Here is a 23,918-nt window from a genome sequence, read left to right as displayed (position 1 = left end):
CATAAGATGTGGAAGGAAATCTGTACACAAGAAGTGCAATATTTAACTTTGGGCTAAAATTTTGGATCTCTGTAAGCCCTCAAAGTATCAAGGAAAGGAGCTATTCTGGAAACCACTCTGCAGATGTTACTTGTATGTATGGCACATCAAAACGCAAACGGCAATTTCCAAATTTTGCTCATTACAAAATTTAAATTAAAGCATAAAAAAGGATTTCTCAGCAGACATTATGCATATTGATTGAATTTTCCTAAAAAGGCTGATTGGTGGGGGTCTTACCGCTGGGACCCCAGCCCAGATCATGGAGCGGACTGTGCGAGGTCTCGAAGAGTGACAGCAGGTTAGTATGACTTATTTTATTACTTTTAGAAAATCTAACTATACAGGTAATTAACTACTTTTGCCCAGACAACCCTTTAAACCGGTATTCTCATGTTATTAAATTGCTTTAATTAGTTAGACAGCATGAAAAAAAGCAAGTTTGCAATTGAATTCCTTTTTTTCACCTGTTGTCATTCTTTTGCAATGAGAGTTACATAAGAGATCGACCACCAGAGCCTGGCTAAATGTGCCCACTAGCTACATCCAAGCGGAGGAGTTAACTTCTAAGATACCAGCCAAGATACCAGCCACTCTCTACCCAGTTGATTTCTATAGAGCAGTTAGCCGCTCACCTCCCTCCGCCTCAGCTCCTGACCTTTTATCAGTCCTGCAAATCACAAGTAAACGGAATGCTGAATGCAGCCTGTGCGCTCCTGTTGCCTCTACTAGCAGCACACAGTTTGAGCCAGCAGTACAACCATGCCACTAGCTTGAATTGTCAGTCTTCAGGAGCTTAGCATTCCCCCTTGCAGTCAAGTACCAGGGAGGCAGAGCAGGGGTGCCCTCAAAAAGAAAGATCATAAAACTGATTTAAAGGGCATCTTTTAGTAGGATCAACCCTCCTAAGCCCTCTATATGGGAATGCAGGTCATAGAAAGTTAAATCAAATAATATCTGCAATTTTATGAATCCTGAGAAATCTACATTGTTCTTATAGGCAAATAACCTGGAAAGATCTGTGTGCCAGATGACCTACATGCCTGTATAGACAGCTTAGGAGGGTTGATCCTACTGAAATATGCCATTAATGCAAAGGTAGGGTCATAAAAATCTCTTACTTTGCTGCTCGCTCTGGTTTCCTGAAGAAGCAGATATCATCTCCATCATCCCATGCTTTAGTAGAGCTTTTCTTTCCTCCTCCTCCGCCTCCTCCGGGTTCAGCTCTAAATCTTCCTCCTCGCCCACTACCACCTCCTCTTTTGCCCCCTCTTGCAGACCCACGTCCTTTGCCACCTCCTTTGTTAGGTTTGCCTTTTCTCCTGATAGGAAAATCCATCTGTGGAAACACTATCATATATAAAATCCCAAACATCTTACCACATCTGGATTCCCGTGCTTCCTCTAGACATTTTACATCATTCTTCCTCTGCTACTTCATACACAGAGAATAGGCTGCTGTAAATGGAGCCTGTATTCTGCTGACAGATTTGTATAGCAGCACTTAGGTGTCCCGGCCACCTTCTCGGCTTAAAGTTCATTCCAATATCTTTACAATTACAATAATGGACTTTAGGAAGTTGCTATTTAACACAGAAAGATTCTACATGATGGAACAAACAAAAAAAAATAAATCACATGATTGATAGCTAGATTTTCATTCTATACCAAACTTCCTAAAACCATTTTTTTCTATGCACACATGACCATTTTTGGGGACCTTGTGCTCAATCCAGTAGTTTTCTCCATATAAAAAGGTTTGAGTGATATTAGGGCACGTTCACATAACAGATTTTGTGAACTGATGAGTCCAGCGCAAGTGAATCCATGGCAGAAATCTCAGGTTAGCCCTTTTAGTGCTGCACTTTTATGTGCTACGGATCTGCACTTCGATTAACCTCTTTTAATTGGGCTAATCAGTATGTCGCAGACTGAGCAGAGACCATATCAATAAGAGATACGTCACTAATTCAAATCCACAGCAGAAACTACGGCGTGATTACCCACTGAAGTCAACGTAAGGTAGAATACATTCAGATTTAACTGCTAAATACACGTCGGATTCTATATGACATTTACAGCATGTGAACACAGTCTTGGCCTCGGATGAAGAACTGGAGACCGTCACATTTCGGTCAGGTCATTGAAGCCAACAGCGAGAAAAATGTACTGAGAAGGTGCCATGTCCTCATACTGCATGAGCAGTGGGTGGAGAAGACGTAACGAAAGCGATGTCAACGAATTGCAGAGGGGAGGGTCAAGCCAGGACCCTTCACTGGTAGATTAACGTCCAGCAGACACTTGCCAACCCATTTGTAAAAGGTGATATTAAAGCTCTCTTTTCTTAAAGTTGTTGTCCACTACTAGGACAACCCCTTCTTGATCTAAATGTTTGGCCACAATAAAATAAAAAAAGCTTATACTCACCTCCCGTATTGGCGCCATTCCAGCGGTGTCAGCACTCGCTGTCCCGGGACTTACATGAGGTTCTTATGATACATGAGCCCGGCGTCCAATCAGCGCTGGCGTCACTTGCCCTGCCTTATTACGAATTGAACATGAAGAGGAAGTCAGATCAGCCACAGCCCGGACTTCTTCATGTTCGTATGAAGGCAGGGAGAGTGACGCCAGCGCTGATTAGGCGCCGTGCACCACGTGTCATAACAACCTCACGCGAGTCCCAGGACCATGAGTGCTGACACCACTAGAACGGCTAAGGCACGAGAGGAGAGTATAAGCTTTTTTATTTTATTGGGGCCAAACATTTAGAACAAGGGATTGTCCTAGTAGTGGACTACCCCTTTAATTATAAACAAAGTCGATTTAGAAGTCTTGATGGAATGTGATGCCATAAAGTCGTATATTCAGAACAAGCCACAGTGTCATCTCTAGCTTCAGTGAAAACAGTGCAAAAATTTAGAGACAAAAGTGGCAAATTGCACTGGGATGAAAAAAAAAAACCTTACTTTATTAGTTCTTCATTTAGGGCGCAGACAGACGGCCGTATTTCTCGTGCGAGGATCGAATCGCAGTGCACGGACTGGCACCTCTCTTGACCGGAGCATGACAGCACGATGTATTGCAGCAGTCACACTCAGTTCAGGCGAGCTGACTGTCTGTCCAAGGATTGCAATGTGATCCTCGCAAAAGAAATATGGCCGTCTGTCTGCCCCCTTAAATGGAAAAACAGGATAGCGATAATTCTGTTGACGCGTTTCTATGGCTCCAGTCTTAATCGTAACATGTCTATATCAGGGAAAACACTTCCTTTTAAAACTATATACCACACCCCAATTGATGACTTCATAACATAGGCATAATCAAAACAAAGGAAAAAAGTAATATAATAAGATTAATAAATGTACATGAGGTCACTGCGGGAACTCATACCTAACGGTTGTCTCGTGCTCGCTGGATCCAAAGAGCTTCCTTATTTAACAAAAACTTTCTCCAGTTTCCACCTCGTCTTGGCCTATTAACCCTTTCAAGTCCAAACAAACAATTAATCTGATGGCCACTGTTTTCCTATTAACTCGTTCAGGAACTGCAACAACAAATACGTTCTTTATGTAATTAATGCATGTAATTAGTTTATATTGGATGCACCATTAGAAAGTTAAAATCACGTATTTCGTAACATGTTGCCAACATAATCAAGGGTAAGCTTACATCTAGGGCAGCCAAACATTTTGTGCAAGTACATCAAAGTAGTCTGAATATTTTTTGTTCCTTACTATATTGTGCTGTATAGATCATACAGGATACACAGACTCTGTTGCATACATCTCATAGGATACACAGAGACCTCATATAGGATGTGTATAAAGTTATATACACAGGCCAGCACTATATACTGTGGATATAAAATTACACACTTTTTCCATCTTTAATGTCACACATAATCTGTACACTTCAATTGAAAAATAAAGTTACATTTTTGGGGGTGAAAAAACACGTATATTACTTACCGGTAATGTGTTTTTTCGGAACCCATGACGGCACAACGAGAGAGGGGATCCGCCCTTCAAGGACAGGAAACCTTCAAGATAAGGGCGGCGCCTCTCCCCGCTTCAGTGGATTACAGAGCATGAGAGGACTCTCCGGATAGAGCACATAATTTTAATAACTATAACGAATTTCACCCATGTGAACACTCAATACCCACCCACCGGAAGGTGTACACCACAGTGACAGGGAGGGAATATAAAAGGTGCCGTCATGGGTTCCGAAAAAACACATTACCGGTAAGTAATATACGTGTTTTTCTGTCACCCATGACGGCACAACGAGAGAATTACAGAGAACTAAGTATGTGAGGGAGGGACCACAGCCTGCAGAACCCTTCTCCCAAACGTGAGATCAGAGGAGGCAGAAAGGTCAAGTCTATAGTGGTTATAGAAAGTGGACGGAGATGACCATGTGGCCACTTTACATATTTGCTCAATGGGCAAGTCCGCCCTTTCTGCCCAGGAAGCAGCCATGCCCCGAGTAGAGTGGGCTTTCAAATTGTCAGGGGGATCTCTGCCTGACCCAGTGTAGGCCTTCACAATGGCTTCCCGGATCCACCTTGACAGAGTGCCTTTTGAGACCCTCAATCCCTTTCGGGAGCCCTGGAAGGAGATAAAGAGACCTATCCTTCCTCCATGAGCTTGTGGATGCTAAATAATGCATAAGGCATCTCCTGACATCCAAGGTATGAAACCTTTCCTCCTTGCTATTTTTGGGTTCAGGACCGAAGGATGGTAGGGCTATCTCCTGAGACATATGAAACCTAGAAACCACTTTAGGTAGGAAAGCAGGGTCTGGTCTCAAAACTACCCTATCGTCTAGTACTAGGGTAAAAGGTGGATCTGCCGACAAAGCCTGTAACTCACTAACCCTCTGTGCTGATGTTAAGGCCACCAGAAGTATTGTTTTTAGGGTAAGTAGTTTTATGGACCCTGAGCTAAGGGGCTCAAAGGGAGAACCTGTTAATGGGTTTAGCACCAAGTTTAAATCCCAAGAAGGGACCCTTACTGTAGGGACTGGATTGGCTCTACTGCATGCCCTCACGAACCTGGAAATCCACTTGTTACCGGCCAGATTATAACTGTATAAGGCTCCCAAGGCAGAGATTTGGACCTTTAAGGTGCTCACTGCTAGATCCTTTTCTAGCCCCTTTTGGAGAAATTCTAAAATGGCTGTAATGGGAACCCCCCACCCCAGGAAAACTCCCTGAGATGAAGACAAAAACTTCTTCCAGACTCTACTGTAAATCTTGGTAGTGATTGGCTTCCTACTCTTTAGAAGAGTAGTGACTAAATTTGATGAGAAACCCCGACCTTCTAGCAACGACCTCTCAAGTTCCAGGCCGCTAAGTGCAATCCTTTGACCTGAGGATGGAATATAGGCCCTTGAGCAAGAAGGTCGGGAATCTCTGGAAAAATCCAGGGGTTCGTGATGGACATGTTTCTTAGCCAGAAAAACCACGGCCTCTTGGGCCAGAAGGGGGCTATGAGGACCACTCGAGCCTGATCCTCCCAAATTTTCCTCAACACCGCTGGAATTGGGCACGTTGGGGGAAAGGCATAGGCCAGACTGAAATCTCACCTGCACTGGAAGGCGTCTACTACTAGCGGGTTCTCTAAGGGATTCAGTGAGCAGAACTTTTTTGCCTTGCTATTCTGACGGGTTGCAAACAGGTCGACCTCTGGAGACCCCCACATGACTACTAGCTGGCGGAAGATCGAGAGATTTAAAGCCCATTCTCCCTGTAATAATGGCCTGCGACTTAGAAAGTCTGCCTTCATGTTGTCCTCTCCTCTGATATGAAGGGCCCTTAACGAGAGAACTTTTCCCTCTACGAGCGAAAATATTCTCCCCGCAACCTGCATTAGTGACCTTGAACGGGTTCCCCCCTGATGGTTCACATAAGCCACCGCAACCTGGTTGTCGGACAGAATCTTCACGTGATGACCTCCTAGTAGGGGCAAGAAGCTGATCAGTGCTTCCATATCGCCCTTAACTCCCACAAATTGGAGGACTCCAGACTCTCCTCCTGTGACCAAGTTCCCAGTATCGGGCGGTTGTCCAAGTGCGCCCCCCACCCCCTGGGGCTGGCGTCTGTAGTAATCACCCTGGTGAATTGGGGAACCCAAGAAACGCCTGTCTGGAACGTGCTGGTCTCCAACCACCAATACAGAGACTGAATCACAGTCCGGGGGAGAATTAGCCTGCTTTCTAGATGTCCCCTCAGGATCACTTCGTTTCTTAGTACGTCCCATTGGAACTCTCTTGAATGATATTGGGCCCAGGGTACCGCGGGGATGCAGGAGGTGAGGGATCCCAACAGAGACATTGCCCCTCTGAGAGTCATGACTGGGTCCGCTATTGCTGCTGAAACTAGATTCTTTATTTTCTCCCTCTTTTGGTCGGGGAGGCGGCATTCTTGCCGAATCGAATCCAGCGTAAGGCCCAAAAAGATCTGAGTATGAGAGGGATCAATTTGGATTTTTCTAGGTTTAAACACCATCCCAAGTCTTTTAAGATGGTGCATACCTGATCGACCTGGCCCAGACAGTGATCGTATGTTTTACCCACTATCAGGAAGTCGTCCAGATATGGAATGACCAGTATGTCTTCCTCCCTGAGATGGGCTGTAACCTCAGCTATCAGTTTTGTGAATATGCGGGGCGCCACTGCCAGTCCAAAGGGAAGCGCTCTGTATTGGAAGTGCTTGATAATTCCCTGAATATTTACGGCTACCCTGAGGTATCTCTGAAAACTGCGATGGATCGGCACATGATAGTATGCGTCCTTTAGGTCCAATACTGCCATGTAGCAGCCGGGAAATAGAAGGGTTATAGCTGATTTTATTGTCTCCATCTTGAATGACGGAATGTTCAGGAACGCATTTAGCCTTCTCAGATTGAGGATGACTCTGTATGACTTGTCCAGCTTTTTTTATAAGGAATAAGGGGGAATAAAACCCCCCCTCTTTCTTCTTGTGGAGACACCTCTAGCAGGACATTCTTTTGTAGGAGAACTGATATTTCTTCCTCTAGTGCCCGTTGTTCTGGTAGAGAGGATCTTAGGGCAGTCAGAATAAACTTGTTTGGTGGATTCCTCCGAAACTCTAGCTTTAGCCCTGATTTCACTAAGTTGAGGATCCACCTGCTGGAAGAGATCTTTTCCCAGGCTGGAAGGAAGAGAGAGAGCCCCCCTCCCCCCCACCTGGGATAGAGTGTCACTTCGGCAGCTTGCGACTATCCTGGGAGGGCCCGCCGAACAAAAATCCTTTCCCTTTCCTGGAACGATCCTTCCATCTAGGTTGTTCCCTGGACGCCCTCCTGTGGCCAAATTTCTTCCTCCGAAAGGACTGCTTGAATGATGGGATGGAAGGCTTAGGGAACCCTTTCTTACGGTCCCCCGCTTTCTCTAGGATTGAGTCCAGAGAGGTACCAAACAGAAAATCCCCCTCACATGGAAGAGAGCATAGTCTTCCTTTTGCCTGTATGTCCCCTGGGCAACACTTCAGCCAGACCGCTCTACGGCCGGCGTTAGACAGGGCTGCAGATCTTGCCGCTAGTCTGGCGGAATCTGCCAAGGCGTCTGATAAGAAGGCCGCCGCTCCCTTCAATACTGGCAAAGAGGCCAGAATGGCGTCCTGTGACTCATTGTTTTTAATCTGGTCCTCCAACCTATCCAACCATACCATAAGGGACCTCGCTGTACAAGTTGCCGCTATGGCTGGCTTCAATGCCCCCGCCGCCGACTCCCAAGTACCCTTAAGGAAGGTATCTACCTTCCGGTCCAGCGGGTCTCTCAGCATCCCCGAGTCCTCAAAAGGGAGGGAAGATCTCCTAGAAGCTTTGGATACTGCCACATCCAGCTTCGGGGCCTTACTCCAGGAAGCGGTATCCTCCTCACTAAACAGATATTTCCTTTTGAAGGAGGATGGAAGGGGGCCCTTTTTATCTGGCCTATCCCACTCTTTCCTGATAAGACCCTGCACCTTATCATTAACAGGAAAAACTCATTGTCTCTTGTGATCCAAGGTGCCAAACATAATATCCTGCACTGACTTCTTTGTTTTCTGGTCAACCAACCTCATTGTGGATCTGGCGGCTTTAACTAAGCCATCCACACTTTCCAGGGGAAAACAATGACCTGGCCCTGCTCCGCTATCCGAGGAGGAAGAGTCAGTGGAGTCATCCAACATTCCCTCGTCGGACTCAGATTCTGAAAGTGGGGGTGGAGTTTTTGCTCTATGGGCCTGTGATGGTTGGGAAAGGGATTTTAACGATCTCTCTACCTCAGACCTAATCAAAGTCCTTAAATTTGAAGAAAAAGTTGGGGCTTCCTCCGCAATTGTCTCTTCAATACAGGACTGGCATAACCTCTTGGGCCAATAACTCGTTAGGCCCCGTTCACACAGGGCACATACTCTATGTTTGGACTTCTCTTTACACTTCTTAGGGACATCCTGCCCATTACCGGAGGAAGGAGAGGGAGAGGGAGAGGGAGAGAGAGAGAGAGAGAGAGAGAGAGAAAGAAAGAGAGAGAGAGAGAGAGAGAGAGAGAGAAAGAGAGAGAAAGAGAGAAAGAGAGAAAGAGAGAAAGAGAGAAAGAGAGAGAGAGAGAGAGAGAGAGAGAGAGAGAGAGAGAGAGAGAGAGAGAGAGAGAGAGAGAGAGAGAGAGAGAGAGAGAGAGAGAGAGAGAGAGAGAGAGAGAGAGAGAGAGACAAAACAGAAAAAGTCTACATTAATACGTCGACTTTCACGTAGCTCACTCACCACCCAGTAGATAAAGACAAGGTACCGGAACGGGAGGCAGGACGGTATCCGATACTTCTCCTCTGGAGACCGCGGAATCATCAACCCTGCTGGAGCTATGCCGGCTGGATCTGGAATCCTTGGCGCTGCGTGTCCCAGAACGTCCACTGCTCCTACTCTGCGCTGGACGCTGCTCCTGGGTACGCCTCTGGCGCCGAGGCTGCTGTGGCTGCTCCGTCTCCTCGTCCTGCAGCATGGTCTGCTCTTGCTGCTGATGTGGTGGGGAGGGCTGTTGTGAGGCCATTACGCTGCACTGCGCCACTGCCTGGCCGGTGATCTACCCTTAAGTACCTCATTGTGCCAGGAAGATCACCGCCAGCATCCCCGCAGCTTCCGGTACCGCCCCCCGGGGGTCAGGAGGTCCCGGCGCGCGTCATCGGGGCGCGACTTCCGTTTTCGTCATCTCCCGTCGCGCCCCGTGATGTCACATCCGGGACGCGGGGTTGCCGGCCACCATGCTGTGCAGGTGCCGCAAAACCACCACACGCGGGGAGACCACATGTTGGCGCCCCCCGCGGCGCTTCCAGGATTCACAGGACCGGCCGCAGCAGAGACTGTGCCCTGCCAAACCGACCGGCCCCGGCCCAGGTAAGACGATCCTGATTCTGTCATCCTTGCGCCCGACGAGAAGGAAGGTCCCCCATCAAGGACAGGAAACCACTGAAGCGGGGAGAGGCACCGCCCTTTTTATCTTGAAGGTTTCCTGTCCTTGAAGGGCGGATCCCCTCTCTCGTTGTGCCGTCATGGGTGACAGAAAAAAAATAAATAAATAAAGAACTAAAATAATGTGGTTGCATAGATGTGCACACCCTTAGGGTTCGTTCACACTGGCGAGTAGCATCCGATGATTTTCTCATGCGAGAGAATCGGATGCTATATGCAAACGATCCTCTGCTCAAACTCCGCTGCGAGCGAAAGCCGAGTGTCACAGATGCAGAGACGACGGAGAACTTAATTTCTCCATTGTGTGAGTCAGCGTATATCGGACTGCACTTGGACGACATCAGTGTGCAGTCCAATGTTTTGCATGCACCCATAGACTTGAATGGGTGTGTGCCATCCGATATACGCTGCCAATCACAGCATGCAGCAATCTTTTTCCCATGCCGACTCGGCGTGAGAAAATAAACGCTAGTAGGCACTGCTCCATAGTATTACATTGAAGTGCTATCCGTCCAAGTTATACACTGGCTACGCGCCAGTGTGAGTGAACCCTCAAACTACTTCAAATGCCCTTTGAATTTACAACAGACTGTTAACTAAAAAGACTGAATGCCATCAGCATGGCACATCTAGAATTGGTTATCTTTTCCCATTCTTCCTTGCACTAGTGCTAAGTCTGTCAGATTATCAGGGCATCTCATGTACAGCGCCCTCTTTAGGTCAACCCACAGATTTTCAATTAGATTCAGGTCTGGGCCATTCCAGAACTTTTAATTAATAAAGGGAGGATGTACAGTACCCGCCGGCAGCCTCTGTACAGTACCCGCCGGCGGCCTCTGTACAGTACCCGCCGGCGGCCTCTGTACAGTACCCGCCGGCGGCCTCTGTACAGTACCCGCCGGCGGCCTCTGTACAGTTGACAGCAGCTCTGCAACTGAGCACATCCGGCTGCAGCTGGCACTGGACACGGCGAATCGTCAGGGATGCTGGGTGTTGCATCCTCGGTGATCATATATTGAGGACCTATCCTAAGATCATCAGGGAAGCCCAGCAGAGCTGAATGGATCTAGTAGGACTCAGCAGCTCCTGTTCCTTCCCTGCACCCAGGTATCCCATGCCCGCTGTGTCCCTTCTCAGTATACATGGCACTTGTTCAGCAGCGTGTATACAGTGATAGAGAAGGCAGTGACAGTAATAAGCCATCTCTGCCTTTCCTATGGGGAGTCTGGCCGTGTCTGACAGCCGGCTCCCTGCTCACCTAGTGGCAGCTGCTCTATATACAGGGACATTTTCGACCATGGCTGCAGAGTAGACAGTGGACACTTATTGTTTATGGACAGTCCAGAAGGGTTTGGCAAGAAAAACTGTAAAGCTGTTGGGTTCTACAAACACTTGACAATTTTAACCCTTTACGAACATGGAGACAACCACTTTAAGGATTAACGTATGGCAGCCTGTGTACGCTGCCTCCACTTCAGCTGATCATGTGCCAGGTTTTCATATTGGCCATCTGGAGGGTCAGACAGTATAGAACCCTATGTGACAGCGAACAGCACCATGCAGCTTCTACAAACCACAGGGCACTATATGTAATACATGTAAGAGAGGAGTCTGTGGTACTACAACACCCAGCATGTTAGGCTCTAGGTGACCACTTGCTTTGGACCTTCTTTTGTCTTTGTTACAACTTATCCTGGATAATAAAGTTTTGTTTACATTCCCAAACCTAAACCACACACAGAAAGACAATGACAGACACAGGCACCCACCTCCAGCGCCGCACAGCCGGGAGCCCTGGGACTAAGAGAACTTCCTGTCAGGTCACGTGACGTACTCGCAGCCAGCAACCCCAGACCAGCCCCCGGCATTCCATTGGTCAGTTATAGTCTACGTCACACCTTCTCCCCGCCTCATCTGTGAGGGCGCGTTACCTGCGTTTCCATGGTAACACAGTAGCTACTGGGAAGCAGAAATGGAAAAAGGGTCAGCGGAGGCTTGCGGTAAGGATGCGGTATATGTGTATGGTGGCTACACATGGCGCCATCATTTATGCTGAAGTAATATCTGTATAGCGCAGGAGTTATGACGTCATTACTGTATTGTATTTTGCCTTCCCAGCTGTGAAGTTATTAACGCTTTGTAAACTTTATTAATCTCTTCATGTTTTATTTTGATCACTTTTCTCCTGTGTTTGATGCGTTTTTGGTGCAGATTTGAAGCAGCCAATTTTAATGCATTTTTTAGCACAAACTTTGATTCTGCACTTTAACACACAACTGTTTTTCTTACATGTTTTTTTTCTGACTCCCCATAAAAGCCAATAAATACAATAAAACCAAAAGCGGCCCCGTTCTGCAGCGTCTTTAGGTGCGCGGTGGGCAGGAGTTTCCATGAAATCTCATCCACTTTGCTTGGACAATAAAACGCAACAGATTTTTTCTGCACTAAACTTTATCAGCATGCACAAGAGACAAATGAACACTAACAAAAACGCAACGTGTGAACAGAGCCTTACAGTTCTGGGAAAGTCAAAGGGATTTATAGAAATCTCATTCCCACTGCTTTTTTTTTTTATTCCGTGTACACTGACCTGATGTGCGGGTTTCAAATGTTTACGTGGCGAAAATGCATAAAAAACACATGTAATCCGAACATGACTGTCAATAAAGTTTTGTCAAAGCCAAATACCAGGAAATAACAAAAACAAAGCAGCTTTATTTAATACATGACATATCAAAAAGAGACAAAAAAACACAGCATCTAAAACGTGATAAAAATGCAATTAAAAAAGCGCATTCAAAAACACCAGTAACATCATTTAAAGGGAACCTGACAGGTCCATGCCCTCCAAACCACCAGCATGTATCTGTTCCTTGATAAACACCCAGCCTAACTAGTCCTTTATAGTGTTTGACACATTCTGAGTGGGAGGACTAGTCTGGAGAAACAAAAGCCCCACCGACTTGTCAAAAGATGATTTGCATATTTAAAACAGCTTCAAGCCTATATGTTATCTTTATGTTCCATTTTTTCACTGTTTGTCCTTATTTCTTTGTCCCACTAAGGTCAAGCTGCAAAAAAATGCATAAAAAAAACGCACATTTTAATGGAAAAAAAACGTACAGCAGAAACGCTGCGTATAAACGTACTTAAAAAAATCACATGTGGTTTAAAACGTGAACAAGGGCACAGCAGGTTAGTTTATGCATGGAAAAAAATGCGTGAGTAAGATGTGTTATTTTCTGCACACAAAAAATGGACGAAAAATAAATGCATCAAAACGTAAAATGTGAACAAGCCCTAGACATGTGGATTGGAACAGCTACGGATCGGTGAGGTATCACTTCTATATTTGTTCCAACTTCTGCCTCTAGTAATCGGGCGGGATTATCAGAAGAGATGGAGCTTTCAAGTACAGTGATTTCATCTAGTAGGAAACTCTGGTTTGACTAATATCTTTAGGCCTCGTTTAGATGGCTGTTTTTTTGGTCAGTGTGTATTGTGACATATTTGCAATGTCCACACAGACAGCATCCACCACACACCGGGTGGCACGGGGGAAATGGCTTATTAAGCTCTGTTCACATTGCTGCTCATTCTATTCTGTCATTTTTTTAGCACAGCTATTATTGCCTGAAAGTAAAAAAAAAAAAAAAAACCTTATAGATCTTATTATAAATACCCCCCTCCCTATTTTTTAACATTAATTTATGAAAATAATCTTTCTATCATGTGAACAGACCACTGAATATTCTACAAACCTTGTGTCTGCCATAGGCATAATACTGTCTGCTATCAAGTAGCCTGCATTCTGCAGAGTATATTGATGGAGCATTTGATTATAGTCCTGCAAGTTTACTCTTTGATTGCTACTTCTGCACAGAACAATTTCAATTTATATATGGTGCAGAAGAGGTTAAACAGGATTTCTCAGTAAAAGAATTGACAACACATCACTTAAATGTCTGATTAGTGGATGTCCAACCCATAGAGCCACCACCAATGTCTAAAACTAAATCTGGGTGCCGACGACTGTGTATTCTCTCATCTGAGAGAATTGGGTCGATTATGCAAATTACATTGATCAGAGTGTGATCTTATTCTCTTGGATGAGGAGAAGATAGAGAATAAAATGTCTCCATCCTCTTTATTCTGTCAGTCTGTAAAAATCAGACCGCCCTCAGATGTCATCCGAGTGCAGTCTGATGGTTTACACAGACTCATTGACTTGCATAGCCGAGAGCGATCCAAATATCGGATCAAACTCAGGCATGAAATGTGCTCGGCCCTATAGGATAACATTGATCTGGGTATAATTAGATGTTTTTTATCGGATCGCACTCGGACCAATAATACAGTCGTCTGCACGAGTCCTTAGGGGCTATGAATGGGACTGTGCTAGAATTTGGACACAGCCCTTGGTTTGCCAGTGGTGGTCTTTCAGAAAAAAAAGACTCATACATTATTGTTCTTAACAGAAGGGGGGAAGTCACCATGGGTGGATCTCCACCAATCAGATGATGGTATGTGAAATTGCTTTGGTGAGAAAAACCCTTTCTAGGATGGATATTTGTCCGTTGCCCAGGAGGAGAGGAGAGGGACACTGTATGTGACTCTTGTATACTTTATCTAAAATAATTGAAAGCTTTTTGTTTTTCTAGAAACTTCTGAAGTTTTCCAGATTTCATTTGTTTTTCCAAATGGAGACACTTATGGTAAGATATATATATATACTGGAAATTGTGTTGCTATGTTGGTAATACTAAAGCCATAGCTCCAGGATATTTCAGTTTATGACCAGCTACTAAAATAAAGTGAGACTTTAGGGTATTTTAAACCTGTGATCCCAATGTAATATTACCCTTGGGGTATGTGTCCACAATGGCTGTTCCAGGCTGGTCCGCTCTGAAACCCACCTGAAAAAGCGTCTTAAACATAGATTGAACATATGCATTTCTATGTCAAAACAACTCGTCATCGATATATTCAGGCTTTTGATTGTCTTAACTGTTTCAGGTTTCCAAAGATGCCAAGCAGGTAAAAGAAGTCACCCGACCATTCTTCTGGCTTGAAAGACGCCACAATCTTGATAAAAACATCTATGGGTAGCTTAAAAAGACCGGCAGAAGAAGCATAGCATTTTTTGTAGCATTTTAAAAAATGTTGTGTGCACATACTCTTAGGATAAGATCACACAAGAGTATTTTTGGTCTCAGGCTAACAGTGCTCTGTGCGCACACGGACAACAGTATTCAGTCAGTATTTTTTCTCAGGAGTGGGAGCCAAAACCAGGTGAGGAACAATCAGAGAAAAGGTACAATAGAAACAAGTCACCAATTCTGCATTTATCACCCACTCCTGGTTTTGGTTCCCACTCCTGAGAAAAATACTGACCAAATACTGTTAATGGGGCCGTAGCCTAACCTGCCTGCTACACTAACATGAATGATCATAATGCACTTAAAAACAGTGACCTGACCATTCTTGAGCATCCTTGAGCAGCGTGCTTTGAATAGTGATACCATGAGGGGCATGGCTCATGATCCTTGTCATGTTTAGAGTGACTGGTAATGTGCACAGGGAGGAAGAGAGAGCACAGAGATATTGCAAACTCCACAAAGAACAAGTAGTCTTACAAACTAGTGGCTTTGGCCAGAGGAGATGGTGCTGGGGTGTTGCAGAGTGCTAGATTATATAACAATACATGGCTACATTTTATGACCCATTGTTCCCCTGCAGTACATGGTGCCAGTGTCAACACCTGTAACATTTTTGTCCTGTAACATTATTGACTACAGAAGAGTGTCAGGATAGCCCATACTAGCTGAAGTTGTAGGAATTAGTGATGAGCGAGTATGTTTACCTACAAAGCACCATCCTGAGAGTCCTATACAGTCTCAAGATGGATAAATCACTGCAAACACAGATTCTCCTTCTAACATTCCTACTAGTGATGAGCGAGTATGTTTTGTTAACCCTTTCGCCGAGTATACTCGGGCGAGCACCGAGTATTTATAGCGTGCTCGGGCTTTAAGTTTTCGTCGCTCCGTGAACATGATTTGCGACTGCTTGACAGATTTAATACATGTGAGGAGTGCCTGTTTTTCCAGCATTACACTCGAGTACTATGGGTGTGAAGAGGACGACATAGTGTTCCAGAAGGACAATGACTGGAATCATACTGTACATCGAGATTGTTGAAGAAATGGTTCAATGACAATGCAGTAGAGGTGCTGGATTGGCCCCACACAGTCCACAGACCTCTACCCAATCGAACACTTTTGGGTAGAGTTGAAGAAAAAGCTGTATACATACCCAAGTGAGTCGACCAGTATGCACTAACTATGGAAACGTGTAGAAGAGATCTCGGATCAGAGAAATGCTTGAATCTGATCGAGAGGATGCCTAGAAGGATTAAGGCAGTGTTGAAAGACAAAGGTGGATTTACAAAATGCTAAAAAAAAATAATAAAAAATAAAATTTTGATTTTTAGGAGCAAAACAGTAACAATGCAGTGACATGATAAGAATCTGCATAACTAATTATCAAATTTATGCATGAGACAGCCAAGATGATTGTCTATAAAATGATTGTAGTCTCACATTCGAAGCAGTAGTAGATAGTGAGATATGGAGCCTGAAAGACAAAAGTTCAAAACGTTGTGACCCTTTTGCTCGTCAATGTATAACTTCCAAGCACTGTACAAATGACCAGGACAATAATTCACTGAAAGGACATTTTAGATATTATTACAGGAAAGGGGTCTTTACAGTTAGAGTAATCAAACTATGGAATGTCCTATCCCAAGACTAGCCCATGGCAAATACTGTGTCAGCATTGAAGGAAGGGTGAAATGACAAATGCTGTGAATAATTTAGCACTCAATAATATAGAATTGTTTTGAGAAAGACTGAACTTGATGGACATGTTCTTTTTTTAACCTTAGAACCCACAGTACGAAATCATGCTTTAGTTACTGCTGTGTAAAAATCTTTGCTTCACGTTCGTCTGCTTAACAGGTTGGAGGACATACATCTCGTCACTGCGCCTCCCCAGCCTAATGCTGAGCATTCACTTTTGATAGCTGTTAGCCAACAGCTGCTCCTCTTCCTGCGCACAGTACACATGCACACTGCGGCCATAGTATATGTGTCCTGAATAGGGAGAGGGGACACTACCAGACTATTTTTGCAGTGCCTTATTTGCCATGAAAATAAAGGATTAGGCATGTTGAAATTCAGCAGCTCAACATCTATTGTAAGGTAGACTCAGAAACCTTCATATACATTAAATGATTGGTGGGCACGGTTGACTGTAATCTAACGTACATGCACACCTTATGATAGAACACAGGGTAGCAGGTGGCTTTTCTTTTATTCCACTTTACTTTTGAATTATTGACCCTTCCATTTTTCCTTCCTATATATAATGAACATCAGGCACAAACGGTTTTCCTAGTACCAACCTGACATACAAGGTCTGTGCACAGAGCAATATATCAATGAATCTGACCAGGACTGAACCTAGAGTCTGTGTTTTTGCTGATCTTGCGAAAAGGAAATTTCAGGTAATGAATGGGTTCTCCCATCCCAACTTCCTAAAGCAAGATGAGCTTATGTCCAGGCGGCCTGGCCAACATAATAGTAACATTTTATTTTTTCAATTGATTGAAGCAATGCAAAGCTGTTTCTGGCTGCCATAGTATGTTGTGTGCAGAAAAGAAACCATTCAGTAGATAATCCCTTTAATAATTGCTAAATCCAACTAAAGGGGTTACTGTTACATCCATGTCTGTGCACACTCCCTCTGCTTCTGTCGCCAGGTGGGGCCGCGTCATCATTACAGGCACAGTTTAGCAGTTTGGGTTGATATTCTGGGACTAGTGGTGATTTCCAGGCAGGGAGCTTGGGGGTTAACTCCTGAACTTAATTATCTAGTTTACTCCCTTTTGTGTGCCTTAGATGGTCTCACATTATTTAAACCACTGGCTTCCAACCACTAGTTGCCAGTTTTCTTACTCTGGTTCTGTTTCTCTGCCATTGCCCAGCGAGATAGTTTCTGACCTAAGCTCATGTATTGACTATTCTTCTGCTTAAAGATTCTGTTACTGATCATCCTCTGCCAGCCAGCTCCACTGGCTGGCGGCCACTGTGAGCTAGCCTTCGGGGCCTCTGTGAAAGTCCTGATCCCTGTGTGACAATACAGCCTATAATCTTAATAAGCCAGAGGTTTAGATTTGTTAATCCTAGAGAAATACACTATTATCTTTTTAACCTGTGTTCTTCTTTAGACCAGTATTTGTATAACCCTGATTGTTATCTCCTCTTGGGTGTTATGCACACGCCCGGGCTAAGCGGCGTGTGCGTGTGATTGGTAGTGATTCCACTGGACCGTGCCGGAGAGTGAATGCCTGGAGGGGCGTGACTAAGTATTCACCCGATCCGACCAGGGTCGCACGACGGCATACGACGCCAGTGCACCAAGGAGGAACCGAGCAGAGGGACCAGGTGCTACTCCAGGACAGACCCCGGACATGGCTGTTGACCCACACAGGGAAATACAGGAACAGGCTGGTAGGCTGGCACACAGACTGGAGGGTATAGGCAGGCACGACTGGTCTGCAGGCAGGCGGGTATGCAGGCAGGGGGGTAAAGGCAAGCACAGCTAGAGTGCAGACAGGGAGGCACTAGCAGGTAGGAACACAGGCGGGATAGGACCCAGTACACACCGGGACTCAGGAACAATACAGGCAGAGGGTTACAGGCAAGCACAGCTAGAGTGCAGACAGGGAGGCACTAGCAGGTAGGAACACAGGCGGGATAGGACCCAGTACACACCGGGACTCAGGAACAATACAGGCAGAGGGTTACAGGCAAGCACAGCTAGAGTGCCGACAAGGCTGAGCAGGGAGGACAGGGCTCTGTTCACACGGAACAGACAGGAAGGGAAAGACAGAGCCAGATACTGGGGGGAACAGGCTAGGAGCGTGTTCAGACAGGACAGACAAGATACACAGAAAGGACTCAGTTCAGACACGGGAACTAATACCGCAAAGCAGGAGACATACAGGACTCAGTTCAGACACGGGAACTAATACCGCAAAGCAGGAGACATACAGGACACAGTTCAGACAGGCCTGGAAATACAGCCTCCAGGAAAGGCAGACAAGGAAACAAAGGACGGGACCTGGCACCTTCAGAGTGCAAGCACACACTGAAGGAACCACTTATGCTCAGGCAGGGATAGAAGGGAGCTGCTGAGCTATATACCAAGTGTCAGACAGCAATAGGCTGAGGACGCACAAGGGGTGTGACCCACAGCAGGTACAAAAAGCAGGAAGTGATCGGGCGCCGCCCTTAAGCAGCAGAGACAGACACAAACAGACAGCATGGAGGGAAGCCAGAGAGACACTCTGGACAGGAGATCAAGTGCGCTCTCTTGCACAGTGGGAGATGGACCACCATGCAAGGACGCCGCCAGGTATGTTACAGTACCTCCCCCCTTACGCCCCCTCTTCTTCAGGCCTGCCAGAATCTTCCGCAGGGAATTCGAGGACCAGTCGTTCACTGGGTTGGAGGGGGACAGAGACTTGAGGGTAATCTCTGCTTCGAGGTACATCTTGTCAAGCTCACAGGAAAAAATAGACGGGTTATCAGGTACATAATGAGGAAAAGTCACTGTCTCTTTGTTATCTGGTGGTATCCCGGAGGATTCAGGAAACAACTGGAGGTCCTCCGCCGGGTCAGAAGAGTGCAGAGGCTCAGAGAAAACAACTGCTTCAGAGTACACTAGGTCGGACTCACTGGAGGAAGCAGGCGAGGTATCGGGTACCGAGTATAGGAAAGTCTCTGTCCATTCACCACCAGGTGGCACCCCGAAGGGTTCTGGAGACAGCTGGCGGTCCTCCGCCTGGTCAGAGGGGTGTAGAGACTCACGGGTAACCTCTGCTTCAGAGTACACTAGGTCGGACTCACTGGAGGAAGCAGGCGAGGTATCGGGTACCGAGTATAGGAAAGTCTCTGTCCATTCACCACCAGGTGGCACCCCGAAGGGTTCTGGAGACAGCTGGCGGTCCTCCGCCTGGTCAGAGGGGTGTAGAGACTCAGGAGTAACCTCTGCTTCGGAGTACACTAAGTTGGACTCACTGGACGAAGCGAGCGAGGTATCAGGTACAGAGTATAGGAGAGTCTCTGTCCTTTCGCTACCAGGTAGCACCCCGAAGGGTTCAGGAGACAACTGGAGATCCTCCGCCTGGTCGGAGGGGTGTAGAGACTCGGAGGTAACTACCACTTTGGGGTACCCATTGTCAGGCTCACAGGACGAAGCGGACAAAGTATTGAGTACCGGGTGTAGAGAAGTCTCTCTCCATTTGTCATCGAGTGGTATCCCGGAGGATTCAGAAGGCAACAGGGGATCCTCCGCCAGGTAGTAGAGGTGCACAGACTCAGAGGAAACCACAGCTTTGGAGCATCCTTGGACATGCACACCGGTTAAAGAGAAAGAAGCATCTGATGCCGGGTGCAGGAAGTTCTCCTGTGTGGAGTCTGGATGGGCAGAAGTCTCTTCGGCCAGGAGAACTGGTGCACTACCCACGCACATTACCCATTGGGGTTTCTCCGGGATACAGGGAGATGAAGCTTCAGTAGGGACTTCAAGGTTGGGGTCAGGAGGTCTCAGGGAGGACAGACCCTGGCGTGACGGCTTGCCTCTAAGTCTAGCACGTCTGGACTGCCTCTTGAGGTTGAGAGAAGTATTCCGGAAAGCGTAGTCACCCTGTGAGGATTCTGGGTGGGCAGTAGTCTCATTGGGCTGGAGGACTATTGCGCTACCCACACACACATTACCCGTCGGGGCTGCTCCGGGATATTGGGAAGTGAAGCTTCAGCAGGGGCTTCAGAGTTAGGGTCCTCGAAGACCATACGAAAGGCCACCAGGAAGGCCTGCAGGTCAAGGATGACAGGATCCCATGCTTCCCATAGGGGGGTGACCCATTTCAAGGCATCACCCGCTAGGTAGTCAATCATAAAGGCCACTTTAGCCCAATCGGAAGGAAAATAGAGAGGGTAGGCCTTAAAGTGTAGCATGCATTGCTCCACAAATGCACGACACTGTCTTGGATCCCCATAGTAACGTGGCGGATCCGCAGGAACGAGGGCTGATAGATCCATCTGGACGGGTGCGTAATTCGCCTGGAACTCAGCTAAAGGGGGGAAAAAAATTTATTTATTTATTTTAATGCATGTATTTGCTGGAAAAACTTCTCAAAGAGCGAAGGCCGTGGGGCTCAACGGGAACCATGGCCTGAGCATGCTGTTATGCACACGCCCGGGCTAAGCGGCGTGTGCGTGTGATTGGTAGTGATTCCACTGGACCGTGCCGGAGAGTGAATGCCTGGAGGGGCGTGACTAAGTATTCACCCGATCCGACCAGGGTCGCACGACGGCATACGACGCCAGTGCACCAAGGAGGAACCGAGCAGAGGGACCAGGTGCTACTCCAGGACAGACCCCAGACACGGCTGTTGACCCACACAGGGAAATACAGGAACAGGCTGGTAGGCTGGCACACAGACTGGAGGGTATAGGCAGGCACGACTAGTATGCAGGCAGGCGGGTATGCAGGCAGGGGGGTAAAGGCAAGCACAGCTAGAGTGCAGACAGGGAGGCACTAGCAGGTAGGAACACAGGCGGGATAGGACCCAGTACACACCGGGACTCAGGAACAATACAGGCAGAGGGTTACAGGCAAGCACAGCTAGAGTGCCGACAAGGCTGAGCAGGGAGGACAGGGCTCTGTTCACACGGAACAGACAGGAAGGGAAAGAGAGCCAGATACTCACACAGTACTTGCAGAGACAATAAGCAGGAGTTAGGTACGAGTTCAGACTCTGCAGAAAAAGGAAGGGAACGGACATAGAGGCAAAACAGGTAAAGGACAGGAGAGAGTTCAGACTGGAACTGAGTGTACGGAGGAGACCGACACTGCAGAGGGATACAGGAGCGGGTCTGGGAATACGGCCCCCAGAGAGGCGGAACGAACAGGCAAGGAGCGTGTTCAGACAGGACAGACCAGACACAGGAGCGGGTCTAGGAAAACGGCCACTAGAAGGCGAGAGGAACAGGCTAGGAGCGAGTTCAGACAGGTCAGACAAGATACAGGAACGGGTCTAGGTAATCGGCCCCTAGAAGGCAGGAGGAACAGGCTAGGAGCGTGTTCAGACAGGACTGACAAGAGACAGGAGCGGGTCTAGGTAATCGGCCCCTAGAAGGCGGGGGGAACAGGCTAGGAGCGTGTTCAGACAGGACAGACAAGATACACAGAAAGGACTCAGTTCAGACACGGGAACTAATACCGCAAAGCAGGAGACATACAGGACACAGTTCAGACAGGCCTGGAAATACAGCCTCCAGGAAAGGCAGACAAGGAAACAAAGGACGGGACCTGGCACCTTCAGAGTGCAAGCACACACTGAAGGAACCACTTATGCTCAGGCAGGGATAGAAGGGAGCTGCTGAGCTATATACCAAGTGTCAGACAGCAATAGGCTGAGGACGCACAAGGGGTGTGACCCACAGCAGGTACAAAAAGCAGGAAGTGATCGGGCGCCGCCCTTAAGCAGCAGAGACAGACACAAACAGACAGCATGGAGGGAAGCCAGAGAGACACTCTGGACAGGAGATCAAGTGCGCTCTCTTGCACAGTGGGAGATGGACCACCATGCAAGGACGCCGCCAGGTATGTTACATTGGGTCTGTGAAACAATGTTGTTTGCTAATGTGCTAATTATATATTCTTCTAAAAGCCAGATGAATGTTGATTTAAAGAGCCCACTGTATACCCACTATGTAAATTGATTAGCTCAAACAATGAGACCGGAGCCCTGTGAGTAATGCCCTCCCTAACCTCTTACCTGCGAATGTGTACTTGAAGGACAACTGTAACTACTTTAAGGAACATGTGCTTCTCTAGCAGTCAGACTTGGGACAGAGAATCAAGGAGAAGCAAGAGAAGACACAGACTCTGTCACACCATCAGCTTGGCAGTATGGCTTAACCCAAAGAAACACAGATTTGGGTTCTACATGATTTTAGCCTAAGGGTATATAGCCTTGACTGGAAAGATACGGATCTGCTTCATTGACCATCAGAGAGACCATGAATACGTTTGGGGAGACCAGATTGGGACGATGAAGTCACCTGGCCCCATGGATATGTTGTTTGGTGTTGCCAGGAGGGACCCAACAGTCGCCTGGAACTCATGGAGACATTCAGAGAAGCCAGATTGGGACAAGCCGGTCATCTGGCCCCATGGTAACTCTCGGAGAGGCCAGGGTGGGACCCTCGCGTCTCCTGGCCTTGTACCTCGATGCACTGCTAGCTTCCTAAGCTTGCCACTACCTTCTCTATGTGGGGGCCCGCCAGAAGCAAGGGGCCACTGGTTGAGGTAGTTGGCCCTGGAAGTCCCAAAGTTGCAGCTGTTCTATCCCAGGTGGGCCAGTGGAAGGGTAAGACTGTGTAATATATTATCTTGGGTACTTGCTGGGACTGTTCTGTGTGTTTATTGTCCGTTTTGTGGTTCAATAAAGTATTGCCACGCTGTTTAACCCCTTAATAACATCTGACGTACTAATACGCGTTTGTGCCCTGGGACTAAAGAGTCAGACCCGTATTAGTACGTCATGGCGATCGCGCGCGCACACAGGCTGTGCGGGCGCGATCGCCGCCGGGTGTCAGCTGATTGTCACAGCTGACACCCGATACTATGTGCAGGGAGCGGTCCTGCACCGCTCCCAGCACATTAACCTCCGCGATGCTGCGATCGAAGTCGATCGCAGCATTGCGGGGGCAAGGGGAGGTGATCGCAGATACTCACCTCCTCTTCCGGCTTCCAGCGCTGTCTGCCAAGGCTTCCCAGGTGTTGCCATGACGACCCGATGTCGTCATGACAACATCCGGGTCACCAGACAGCAGGAAGATTGTTTGGACATGCGCAGTGCATCTCCAAACAATCTTCTCCCTGTCCGGCGCTGACAGCCTGCATGGCACAGGGATGGTGCTGCATTCCTGTGCCATGCAGGCGATCAGAAAAAAAAGTGAAAGTCCCAGAGTGGGACAAAGTAATAAACTATATAAGCTTCCAGAAAGTGAAAAAAAAAAAAAAAAAATTGCAAAAATATTAAAAAAAAATAAAAAAATAATCCACCAAAAATAAAAATATAATGTACCCATCAATAAATATTATTAGAAAAAAAAACAATAAAAGTACACATATTTGGTATCGCCGCGTCCGGAACAACCTGACCTATAAAACTGTCCCACTAGTTAACCCCTTCAGTGAACACGGTAAAAAAAAAAAAAACGAAGCAAAAAACAATGCTTTATCACCATACCGCCAAACAAAAAA

The 23,918-nt window shown here is 46.9% G+C and overlaps 2 protein-coding genes across 12 annotated transcripts in view; one reads left to right on the top strand and one right to left on the bottom strand.

Moving 5' to 3' along the window:
* Positions 1-11,386, bottom strand: part of DHX57 (DExH-box helicase 57) — a 66,737-nt gene extending 55,351 nt beyond the window's left edge. The window contains exons 1-4 of one of the 10 annotated variants that reach the window (XM_073672575.1): positions 11,285-11,386; positions 3,430-3,583; positions 1,457-1,642; positions 1,161-1,378 (exon numbers count right to left, since the gene is read on the bottom strand). In XM_073672575.1, coding sequence (XP_073528676.1) covers positions 1,161-1,378 — 218 coding nt within the window. In that variant the 5' untranslated portion in view covers positions 1,457-1,642; positions 3,430-3,583; positions 11,285-11,386. Of the gene's footprint in view, positions 1-1,160; positions 1,390-1,456; positions 1,643-3,429; positions 3,584-11,284 lie in introns of all 10 variants that reach the window. The other 9 variants (XM_073672579.1, XM_073672576.1, XM_073672574.1 and 6 more) reach the window with 9 other exon arrangements.
* MORN2 (MORN repeat containing 2) overlaps positions 11,383-23,918 on the top strand; it is a 51,660-nt gene continuing 39,124 nt past the window's right edge. The window contains exons 1-2 of one of the 2 annotated variants that reach the window (XM_073672585.1): positions 11,383-11,515; positions 14,177-14,230. In XM_073672585.1, coding sequence (XP_073528686.1) covers positions 11,488-11,515; positions 14,177-14,230 — 82 coding nt within the window. In that variant the 5' untranslated portion in view covers positions 11,383-11,487. The remainder of the gene's footprint in view (positions 11,516-14,176; positions 14,231-23,918) is intronic. The other variant, XM_073672586.1, reaches the window with a different exon arrangement.

This window comes from Phyllobates terribilis, unplaced genomic scaffold (genome assembly GCF_046119375.1).
Source record: "Phyllobates terribilis strain yellow unplaced genomic scaffold, ASM4611937v1 Scaffold_3__8_contigs__length_932513732, whole genome shotgun sequence".
NCBI classification, from domain to species: domain Eukaryota; kingdom Metazoa; phylum Chordata; class Amphibia; order Anura; family Dendrobatidae; genus Phyllobates; species Phyllobates terribilis.
This window is presented reverse-complemented; position numbering and strand designations above follow the sequence as displayed.